We start from the raw sequence: 12,136 nt of genomic DNA on the forward strand, positions 1-12,136 counted from the left end.
TAAAAATCTTATCTGCTGAGTTATTTTTAATTTAATATCTATATGAAATTATGGAACTCCTGATTTCGTGAAGTATGATTTGCATGTACGCCCTAACTTGCATCTGCACCTCATCCCTGTGCTTGATGATCTATACAGACTCTCAAATTTAAAATATTCATAATTGCTTTAAAATCTTCACCCTTTCTCTGTATTTTTCCATCAACTTATCAAAGATAATTGTTATCCTCTTTCTCCGAGGCAGCTTTGGCAGAGCAGAATGGGTTTTGGGAGTGGGAACAAACTTAAATGTTTTGGTTTCTGATATTCAGCTAAGGTTTCTGTAAAGTAGTTGCTATATGGAGAATAATACTGATGCATACAGAGGCAAGTGTTGGCAGTGTTTTGAACGTGAACCTGTAAAGATGTCAATATCCCCATATGCTTATGTTTACCAACCCGATATGACCTGCAGAAAATGAAAGGTGTTCCTGGTGTCTTAAAAAAAAAAAAAAGATGTTGGTAATATTTCTAGCAATGAGAGATATATACAATGGAACAGACAAGTGGGGACAATTCCATGCTTCTCTCCACGCTGGCCAGAATTAAAGAGAACTTTCTTCTCTCATCTTTTCTTCTCCTTTCCCTTATTGTGTTTTTAAAACTATTTCCATATTTATTTTCCTTTTGCACTGACCAGAATACCTCTATCCTTCTCTATTGCCTGTGAATAACTTATCTTTCTCCTTTATTATCACTCCACTATCCCCCACAACCCTATAATTTGCTCTTCATTATTTGCTATTCTCCATCGGAAACAGGACTGAGGACAGTTTAAATAATTATAAATGGACTCTTTCCCATGTATTTACTGTATTGATATTGATCTGGTGAAACAGAATTCCAGAGTAGTAACTGATTTCGGTCCAGGAGGCACAAGAGACAGCACATTGGAAAGAAAAGGAGAACAGCTCGAGGAACTACGCATCAGGCAGAATTTGTAGAGGAAATTGATCTAGACTGAAGGGTCTCAATCCAAAACGTCGAATGTCCATTTCCCATCACAGATGCTGCCCACTCACTGAATTCCTTTAGCAGCTCTCCTGTTTTCAACTGATTTGGGTCATTTGACCCCTTAATTGGCAGTTGCTTCAGCATCTTTGAATTGGGTTGAAAGATACAGCAAGGTTATACAATTGCTTAATTTTCTTTGAAGAACACCACTCAAAAAGTTACATTTACTTTTTTTCCTTTGAGGAGCAACTAACAATGTAATACTTTGTCTTTCAGGGGATTATCATCACACCATTGTTACTACTGTTGTTTGTGAGTACCTACCATTTCATATATTTTGAATGTTCCAAAAATGTATGATGAAACTGTAATGCCCACAAGGTAATACTATTTTTTGTCTAATCAGTGTAAGTACTTGGTCTGGAGCAGAGCTCACATCTTTTTCTTGCTGTTCCTATATTTTGTTTACATAATCTTTATTTTATTTGTATTACTTTGTATTTAAGTTAAGTAAAGTAATTGAAAATATCATAATATATAAAATATGCTAATTAAAATTAGTCTAAAATGGTCTAAACTACAAATGCTAAACAATATGTTTTGTTCATCATATAAAATGTCTGAGACCTGCATATACCAGTTATTTCTTATCAGCCATTCACTAACATAAAATCATTTTGGTTAGCCTTAATAAAAGCAAAATTACCAATGGTTTTTATTGTGCTAATTATAAAAACCAATACATCTTGCAACTAAATTCCAATTTATCAAGGGTTGAGAACAGTGGAATACTTTCAAGGATTTGCACCTGCTCTTATGAACTTATCTTAAGCGCCAAATTTCTCAAAGTGTTGAAAGAGCAAATACTTAAAAAAAAAAAGAGGACAAAGATTTTTTTTAAACTGTTGAAAAGGGAATATTTTGTAATTTATATTCAGAAGGTGTGACTATCAAAGCAGAGGATTTTGTAGACCATGCAAAATAAAGGTTGAATTACAACCACTTGGCCCTTTTATGAGGTTGGGGAGAGGAGGGGAGGGGGGCATATCATAGCCCTGGTGCAAATGGATTGTAGATTTGTCAGGATGCTGCCATGACTGGACAACTGTAAATAATGGCAAATGATTAGGAGCTATGAGAACTATAATTTCTTAACTTTCAATAGTTAAGAAGACAATGAAAGACTTGATCAAATATATAGATTGTGGTGAAGTTATCTCTATTGCTCTATGAATATATAAGGTTTGTGAAAAATCAAGTTAGTTAGGGGGGGAAAAGGAGCAAATTAGGCTATGCATAATCAGTCATTGAAAGAACATAAATTCATTACGTACAGGAAGAAGCAAATGTTCATTTTTACCTTACTAAAGTTTCCATGTTTCATATTTTTATTTTATCCTTTGTTTAACAGAGGTTGGTATCTTCAGATCTTATAATTTGACATTTACCTTCAGTACCTATTCTTGGCCTGAACGTAAGGAACTATTAAGTCACCACTTTGGTTCCCAGATGGTTCTCCATTGTTGAAGTGCTATCTTTCAAATGATTGTTGAAATGTTTCTCATCAAGTGAAAGATTCCATAGCATTATCTTGAAGAAGAGTAAGGGTTAGCAGGGTTGAATGCAATAGATAGCCACATCTGTAATTGAGACAATTTGAAATGATGGTGTATTGATGGTTGATCAACCCATGGTCTGCAAAACTGGATGCTCATTTCCAAAGGGAGAGCACTGATGAATCTTCTCAGGTCCACAGAGCCCCCAGCAGCACTGTAATCCTGTTAGTCGAGGCCAATGTTGGAAGTTCCTGCTTAAGGGTAAACCATTGGAAAGCGTCTGGTCCCATTGGTGTACCTGGCCTTAAAACCTACGTGGACCATCTGGCTGGAGTTTTTGAAGGCATCTTAAACTGCTCATTACGAAGGTCTGAGATTCGCACCAGCTTTAAAAGTGAATCAGTAATATTGGTGCCAAAGAAGAGTAAAGGGACATGCCTCAATGTCTATCAACCAATGCCACTAACATCCAAGAGCGTTGAGAGGTTGGCTATGATAATGCATATCAACACGTGCCTTAGTAAGAACCGGGATGCACGATGCTATCAACTACCACTACCAGATCAACAGGGGATGCAATTTCGCTTGGCTCTCCACTTTGCACTGGACCTCTTGGACGATAAGAACATGTACATCAGGCTGATGTTAATTAACTACAACAGGGTATTCAGCACCATCATACCCTCCAAACTTATCATCAAATGGAGAACTGGATATCTGCTCAATCCCTGCAAATGGATTCTTGTGCATATCATATTGGCAATAACACTTCCTCCTCGATAACCATCAGCACAGAAGCACATCAAAACTGTGTTCTCGGCCCCTTTCTCTTCTCTCCATGATTGCCTAGCCAGGCATGGATTCAACAGCATCTTTATATTCATCGGTGATAGCACTGTTGTGTGACAAATAAAAGGTAACGACGAGAGAGAGAGAGAGAGAGAGAGAGAGAGAGAGAGAGAGAGAGAGAGAGAGAGAGAGAGAGAGAGAGAGAGAGAGAGAGAGAGAGATCTAGAGAGAGAGAGAGCGATAGCGAGAGAGATAGCGTAGCACTCTCTCTCCTCTCTCATCTCTCTCTCTCTCTCTCTCTCTCCTCCTCTCTCTCTCGGACTCTCTCTCTCTCTCTCTCCTCTCTCTCTCTCTCTCTCTCTCTCTCTCTCGCTTCTCTCTCTCTCTCTCCTTCTCTTTCTCTTCTCTACTCTCTCTCCTCTCTCCCGGTCTCCAGTCTCCTCGTACTCATCTCTCTCTCTCTCTCTCTCTCTCTCTCTCTCTCTCTCTCTCTCTCATCTCTCTCTCTCTCTCTCTCTCTCTCTCTCTCTCTCTCTCTCTCTCTCTCTCTCTCTCTCTCTCTCTCTCTCTCTCTCTCTCTCTCTCTCTCTCCTCTCTCTCTCTCTCTCTCTCTCTCTCCTCTCTCTCTCTCTCTTCTCTTCTCTCTCTCTCTCTCGCTTCTTTTTCTCCCTGTTATCAACACCACAGTCATCTGTTAATGTCAGGAAGGGAAAGTCGAGGTTCCTCAAAACTGTCTTCATCAATGGTACGGTGGTGAAAAGGGTCAATAGCTTCAAATTCCTGAGCATGCATATCTCTGAGGATCTGTCTTGCATCTGTTCGATGAGGCAGGGAAGATTGCTCTTCATTAATCACAACGAAACCTCATCAACACCTCTGCTTTCTTAGAAAATTGGGAAGATTTGGAATGTCAATGAATACTTTTATTGAGCTTCTGAAGGTATACAGTAGAGAGCATACTGAATGGTGATATCACGGCCTGGTTCCGAAATTCAAATGTCTAGGAATGAAAAAAGGCTTTAGAGAGTGATTGACATAGCACGTTCCATCAAAGGTTCTGACCTCCGCACCATCAAAGGGATCTATAGGAGGCACTACCGCAAAAAGGCAGTCAGTATCATTAAAGACCCACAATTCTCTGGCCACGCTCTCTTTGCACTACGACCATCGGAAAGAAGGTATAAGAGTCTAAAAAGCCATGACCACTGGGTTCAAGAACAGCTATCTTCCCAGCAACGATCAGGCTTTATAACATTGCACAACAGTAACCACTACATCAGTCACCACAATCTTTTATGGACTGTCTTTGGTTGCACTACCGTCTTCAATTTGTACTATTATGGTTACCTAGTGTTATTGTTGTTAGTATATTGTATTATTGATTATTATATATGTATCTGTGTGTCATTGTGTTAATGGACCTGATCAGATGCAGCAAGTAAGAATTTATTTGTTTGATTGGTGGCACATATGACAATTAAACACTCTTGACTTTAGCCTCGGATGGGATTAATTGGGGGAAAAAGGATTAAGCTCATGTGGGAATATCAAGCATGGAGGTTAGAATGAGTTGCATGAGGCAAGGAAGATTGCTGTTCATTAATAACTGTTTGCTTGGGTCCTTTGATAGATGCCAGTACAGGTTTACATAAGAGAGAATCTAGCCTGGTACAACACAAAGTAAACAAGGAGTGATAAAGAGTTGGATTAGGAAATTTGAAAGAACTGATTACTTGAGGGAATAAATGAAAGGAGGTGAAGTAAGAAGAAAAGAGTCCAGGAACTAATGAGGGAAGCAGATCGTTGGACAAAGACCAGAGATGAAAAAAAAGTTTGTTTGTTGTTTAGACTGGAGGATGTTTGATGCGGAGTTTCCCAGGCATCAGTGCAGGGACCATTGCCTTCTCTGATATAAATTCTTGGCTTAGACATAACCATGTAAGGTAACATTTCCAAATTTCAGGGATAATACAATTCTTGGAAGTTTAATTTAGTTTAAAGATACCAGTGAAGGGAATAATTATAGATTGCTCCACCAGCGTTAAATTGTACTGGTTTAATATGTCCCCGTCACATTTATGATATCAAATAATCAAAATCCCACATGATCTTGTACACACTCATGCATGCATACACAAATTCGGGTGGGCGGCGCGACTCACATCGCAGCGGCCTCTGCAGTCCATCTGTCTTTTTATTATTTTTTGTCTCGTTTGAATGTAGTTTTTTTGTTTTTTTTAACTGGGTATGTGTGTGGGGGGCGGGGGGTGGGGAAACTTTTAAAATCTTTTCCCTGTAAGGAGAACCCGACCTTTTCTTTGTCGGGTCTCCGTTGTCATTGGGGCCGAGCACCGTGGAGCGGCCTCCAACCGGAACGACCTGGGGTTCCAGTCGCGGAGCTGCGGACTTACCCACCATCGTGGAGCTGGCCGAGTTCGGAGCGGGTGGAGCTGTAGTGGCGCGCTGCTGCAGCCCGACCCCGGAGATTCGGAGGCTTACCGCAGGTCTGGTGGACGGTGACACCGGGAGCCTGCGGGTCCCTGCTGGGAGACCGCTTTTCGGGCTTCCGCAACGGTGACTTCTCCCGCCCGAGTTGCGGGGTTGAAGAGTACCTGGAGCGGGGCCTTACATCATCGCCCGGCGTGGCTTTGAATGGCTGCGGGACTTGTTAGCGCCCGCCGAGGACTCCAACACCAAGACCCGGAGCGTGGCCTTGCATCACCCGGCGCGGTTTTAATGGCCGCGGGACACTCACCATCGCCCGCCGGGGGCTTTGACTCTGACATCGGGAGGAGAATGAGGAGTGCAGGGGAGAGATAAGACTTTGCCTTCCATCACAGTGAGGAGGAGATTTACTGTGATGGATGTCTGTGTAAATTGTGTTGTGTCTTGGTTCTTTTTCTTGTGTGTATGACTGCAGAAACCAAATTTCGTTTGAACCTCAATGAGGTTCAAATGACAACAAATAAATTGTATTGTATTGTATTATATTGTAAAAACACATACTTCAGCGTTCTCCCAAAATAAAAATAATATGATGGAAGCTCCATTCAAGCATAGGAAGGATTGTGCATTTTTCAGTTTATACAAATTGAATAGTAATCTTCAAGTGCATTAGAGGTGGGTTATTGGGTCCCATTGATCCTTTACTTGTTGATGGGGATGGATTCATCCTCACTCTAGTGGTACAAATTATACATTTACCTTAATCAATAGTTGATTCTGACCAACTTCAGAGAGCATCAAAAAGACAACTATTTTTTCCAGAGGTTATTCTCAAGCCCACAGAATAGATATGGGATGGGTGAAGGAAGAGAAAGAACAGGAGAGAAGTGGTTGGAGAGGAAGGGGAACCTAGGGAAGGGAATAGACAATAGGTGCAGGAGTTGGCCATTCGGCCCTTCGAGCCAGCACCGCCATTCAATGTGATCATGGCTAATCATCCCCAATCAGTACCATGTTCCTGCCTTCTTCCTATATCCCCTGACTCCACTTTTAAGTGCCCTATCTAGCTCACTCTTGAAAATATCCAGAGAACTGGCCTCCACCGCCCACTGAGGCAGAGAATTCCACAGGAAGGATGAACTGAATTGGCAGGGCAGTGAGAGTGGAGCATAGAATTTGAGAGAGTTGAAAGGTTTTTATAGCTGGTGGGACGTTGTTGAAGACTGAAGGATGAAAGCTGTAGGGAAGAGTTGATGGGAGGATGCAAGGAGGCAGTAAGTATGAGTGTGTTTAGGGAGGAGTGGCGGACACCACCATTTGTGTTTGAGCTTGCGCATATGTCCATAGAACAGAGCTTGTTCTCCAATCCTTTTGGACTCCATTGGCAATTGACCAACACCTTTGATGAGGCTGTGTGGTAGCCAGTGTGCAATGGTTAATTCATATTAAAATAAATCAAGCACACACATCCTTCCTCATTATGAAATTTGGGGCTTGAAACAAACAGGCCCTTAACGATGACCCCCCACATGTGACAGTCCTGAAACTCAGATATCATTGCTAACTAACACAGCTGACTGATATTAACTTGAGTAACAGGCAGGGAATGGCCAGGTCTTGATTGTTCTTGGGTGACTTCAGTCATAGGGCCTGAAAGGGTGCAAACCACTGGAAAAGTATGGTTGTCAAGCAAAACGCAAGGAAAGCTGTCTCCAACACACCACTCCCCCGATGAAATACTTGAAACATGATTTATCAAAAGTTATTTGGCATATGTATCATAAAGAAACTAACAATAACATTCTTACTGCAGTTTTCCAGGTACACTAAATGCAGTAACAACAATAAAAAAAAATACAATAAATTATCAATTATTCTAAGTAAACCAGGCAATGTCAGATTAAAAACTAAAATATGTAGAGCAATCATAGTTGTGCAAAGTCTGTAGTGGTTTGTTGCTGATGAACGTGATTCCCTGTGCTCCTCTAAAAGTAACATTGCATATGGAAAAATGTCCTACTGTGTAAGCACTTGTGTGGAAAAAACATGGTTGACGCGTGTTCGGTCAAACTTCTGAACTGCAATGAAACTACCAGTAAACGGACATTTCTTTATTTTTCTCTGGACGAAATCAAGTGTGTGTTCCCCCCCCCCCCTCTCTCCCCCCTCTCTCCCCCCTCTTTCCTTTGCCCCACCCGGAAACACACCCATTTCTCCCGCTATCTTGCCCCCCACTTCCCTTCCTTGCCTATCCACCTACATCCCTTCCTCTGGTTTCACATGTTGCTCGTCTTTTGTCTTCCTTTCACCTCAGATCTTTGTCCACCCTTCTGCCAATCAAATCCCCCTCACCTATATTCATCGTTCAATTGCTTCAATTGCTAGCCTTTGTCCCTCCCCCAACTCTCCTCCAGCTTTCTCGCCCCTCGGCCCCCCACTACAATCAGTCTTTTGATTCCCGACCCAAAACATCACCGATGCATGTTCATGTTCTCCATAGAGAACATGCTGCCTGACCCAGTGAGTTACTGAGTTACTCCAGTATTTGTGCCTTTTAGTGTAAACCAGTATTTGCATTTCTTTGTATTCACCTTGATGTATGCAAGTGTAATCTACTGGTTGCCACCCATAAAATGTATTAAATGTATAAAACCTGATAATTAGCTTCATTTCTTATCTGCCGATTTCCAATTTTGATATATAGACAAAATATGGGTAATGTAAAATACTTCTCTCTGAAATTCAAGTAACTATTATGTCAAATGATAAAAATTTAGATGATGAAATTAAATATGTTGATGCAGTAATTTGTCCAGTTTTATAAGAACTTTTACACTGTGCACATACTCTCCTTATTAATTACTATCGTTTGTAAAATATATCTGTGTAATTTTCAGTGTGAATGCATGTGTTTATACTAATGGCACCATGGCTCTTAAAGAATCTGCCTCGTAAAGAAGGAAGTGAGTTTCTTTTTTTTCTGATCTTTACTTAATTACCAGATAGGTAGGTGTACAAATTGATGATAGTGTGTTTTGATTGGTTGCATGTATAGTTTTTATTTTCATTTTTTGTGATTTTTTTTGATTTTGCAGCTGGGATCTTCATCTGCAGTGCCATTTACTTCCATTTTCTCTCAGCTGTTCATGACTGTTGTAGTCCCACTCATTATAGGGCAGGTAAGCACAATTACGGGTATACTTGTTTTCCCTGTGTGGCAGCCTCTCTGGTAACAATGTTGTTTCTCTCAATCTGAAATGTGAATGTAGATAAGTGTAGATAAAGGTTTACATAATTTTTTCCAGAATATAATAAATATGTCATAAACCAATTTCAGCTTGAGGAAATCGAACATCCCATTTAACAACTCCAAATAACGGCTTTAAATCATGGTACATCTATAAATATAATTGTTTTTTGATTTAAATATACAACATGGAAACAGGTCCTTCAGTCTACCAAGGTCGTGCCGAACATCAATCACCCTTGTTCAATGTTATCTCACTTTTGCATCCATCCCGTACAATGGCCAATTAACCTACAATTCCGCATGCCTTTGGGACTTGGGAGGAAACCGGAGCACCTGGAAGAAACCCTCATGGTCATGGGAAAAACGTGCAGACTCCACACAGGCAGCACCAGACCTCAGGATTGAACCCGAGTCTCTGGCATTGTGAGACAACTGCTCTACCAGCTGCGTCTAAATTGTAATTAGCACAAAATATATATTTATTTCAAGTATATACTGTGTACCAATTTTTAACTAATCATTAAACTAAAAGTTAAATTAAAAACGCTGAAGCATCATGGAGAGCTATTTAATAATGATCTGCATCATGGTGACAACTAGCCAAACAGATCCATGGGAAATACCTGCATGCTGCAGTGTGTCTGTCAGCAAATTCTAGACTTCTGATCCTGTGCAGTACAACATGTATTTTTTGGAATGACCTGTAGATCAGATGCTGGTTATTTTGACATTGCGACCCCCTGGTTCATGTCACTTTAGCCAAGTGAAACATCATCCATGAATTTGTCTTTTCTAGCTTTGTAGGAATGTTTTATGTTCATTGAAATCATTTCATTCTTCTATATTCTTTGACCAGATTGCCTAACCTTTCCTCGCTAGAAAGTACCCCTAGTCCAAGGAATAGCCCTTTGTCGTACTCCAATGGCTCTGGGTAAAGTCGTGCTTCAGCAGGGAGACCAGACCTTTACACAATATTCCAGGAGCAGTTTCACTTTTTTGTGCAGTAAGATATTTCTTCCTGCAATAAAAAACAATGTGTATGTTTTGTAACTATGTTATCTTTAAACATAAAAGTACACCCAGGATTCCTGAATAACAAGCCTTTTCTGATTCTCATCATTTATAAAAAATGCACCCATTTTCCTTAACAAAGTCAATGACCTCAAAATTTTCCACGTTATATATCTGCCACGCCTTACCCATTCATTTAATGTGTCTATATCCCTGGTCCCTAGATCCTCTTCACAAGCTTCCACTGCCACCCAGAGTGTCATCAGCAACAAGGGTTTTATTGCACTTAACGTTCTCATCCAAACTATCGATATAGTTAGTTAGATAGTTAACAACTTGGACACATCACTAAATTGGAAAAAATGTATGCGAATTGCTGCTCCACCTGGAAGATGTTGGTGATGTCGTTTAGGAGAGAGGACCGAATTTTTTTCTTAATCTAGTCTGAGAACATAGAGGAGAGTTAGTGGAACGAGGTGAGTGAAATCAGTAGAGAGGGAAAAGTAAGCATTGCTGCAACAATGAGGTGCAGAATATAACAGTTGCTGGAAATGTGTAAATAAAAAGAGAATATTGGGGACATGCAGGAGAAGTTTAACTAGCATGTCAGAAATGATGAGGCAGGGTCGACAGGGTGAACAAGAACAATCTTTATTCCTGACAGTGGGGACATAAGGAATTATTGTAAGGATTGTAAATATTTTCATCCAAAATGTGTGGAGGTAGAAACCATCATATCCAAAAGAGACCTTGAACAGTTTGAACTCGCTAGTCTACAGTCCAAGAGCTAGAGGATAAGCTAAATAGTTCCATTTTTAGCCAGGCTGGACACACTTAGCCAAGTGGTATCATTCTGTGCTAAGAAAAATGATATGATCACTGAGTTGTTGCCCTTTAATTGAAGGTTTTTTGAAGGGTCTGATTGGGATTTGTGGAGGATGTTCAAGGCAGGTGGAAGTGAATCAGAGTTTTTCCATATGTATCAAAATAGTGTCAAAAAATATTTGTTGTTAGTTTTTTTAACCTGCAACATCTTAAAACAACATACCTGAATTAATAAAATGTAGTGGTAGCCAATCATATCATGATGACATTAATTTCATATTTTATTTATTTTTATTTGTGCAACTAGAATTTGTGCAACTAGAACTAGATTTACTAGAATGTTGCCTGGGTTTCAGCAACTAAGTTACAGAGAAAGGTTGAACAAGTTAGGTCTTTATTCTTTGCAGCGCAGAAGGTTAAGGGAGGACTTGATAGAGGTCTTTAAAATGATGAGAGGGATAGACAGAGTTGCCGTGGATAAGCTTTTCCCATTGAGAGTAGGGAAGATTCAAACAAGATGACATGATTTGAGAATTAAGGGACAAAAGTTTAGGGGTAACATGAGGGGGAACTTCTTTACTCAGAGAGTGGTAGCTGTGTGGAATGAGCTTCCAGTGGAAGTGGTGGAGGCAGGTTCGATTTTATCATTTAAAAATAAATTGGATAGGTATATGGACGGGAAAGGAATGGAGGGTTATGGTCTGAGTGCAGGTAGATGGGACTAGGGGAAAATAAGTGTTCGGCACGGACTTGAAGGGCCGAGATGGCCTGTTTTCCGTGCTGTAATTGTTATATGGTTAACTTCACTTCCTTTGGTTTGGGTGACAGCCTGCTTTTAATTTATTTTTTCAAGTTACTTCATGACATAACAAGAAGAGATCTGAATTATCTTTGGGGTGTTCCGCATCTCTAAAATAAGTAGATTAGTATTCAAATCAGTCTTTAGCCATTTTCTATTTCATAGAGAAACTTAATTTCTTTCAATCTATAAAGGACAAAATATAAATTCAAACAATTACACATTCAATAGGGATCATAAGCTCAATAGGGATCATACAATACATTTGTAGACTGCAGCACATGTCTTTGTTCAATTTTCCCGAATATATAAGACATAAAAATGATTTACATTTATCCTCTTATTCCTCTACAATCCTGAGTAAAGATTTAATGATGGATTTGTTTGCAATAAGCAACTATCAATGCAGTTACAGGTTATTTCCCCATATTTACAGATGAGCTTGTTCTCACAAGCCTATAAAAATTG

The 12,136-nt window shown here is 40.0% G+C and overlaps 1 protein-coding gene across 3 annotated transcripts in view; it reads left to right on the plus strand.

Moving 5' to 3' along the window:
- The window catches only part of slc10a7 (solute carrier family 10 member 7), a 153,251-nt gene that overhangs the window by 89,945 nt on the left and 51,170 nt on the right, over window positions 1-12,136 (plus strand). For 2 of the 3 annotated variants that reach the window (XR_004411395.1, XM_033017893.1), the window contains exons 6-7: window positions 1,270-1,305; window positions 8,879-8,962. Coding sequence is in view for 1 of the 3 variants with exons in the window: in XM_033017893.1 (XP_032873784.1) it covers window positions 1,270-1,305; window positions 8,879-8,962 (120 nt within the window). In the remaining 2 variants the exon portion in view is untranslated. Of the gene's footprint in view, window positions 1-1,269; window positions 1,306-8,878; window positions 8,963-12,136 lie in introns of those variants that run through there. The other variant, XR_004411398.1, reaches the window with a different exon arrangement.

This window comes from Amblyraja radiata, chromosome 1 (assembly GCF_010909765.2).
Source record: "Amblyraja radiata isolate CabotCenter1 chromosome 1, sAmbRad1.1.pri, whole genome shotgun sequence".
In the NCBI taxonomy this organism is placed as follows: domain Eukaryota; kingdom Metazoa; phylum Chordata; class Chondrichthyes; order Rajiformes; family Rajidae; genus Amblyraja; species Amblyraja radiata.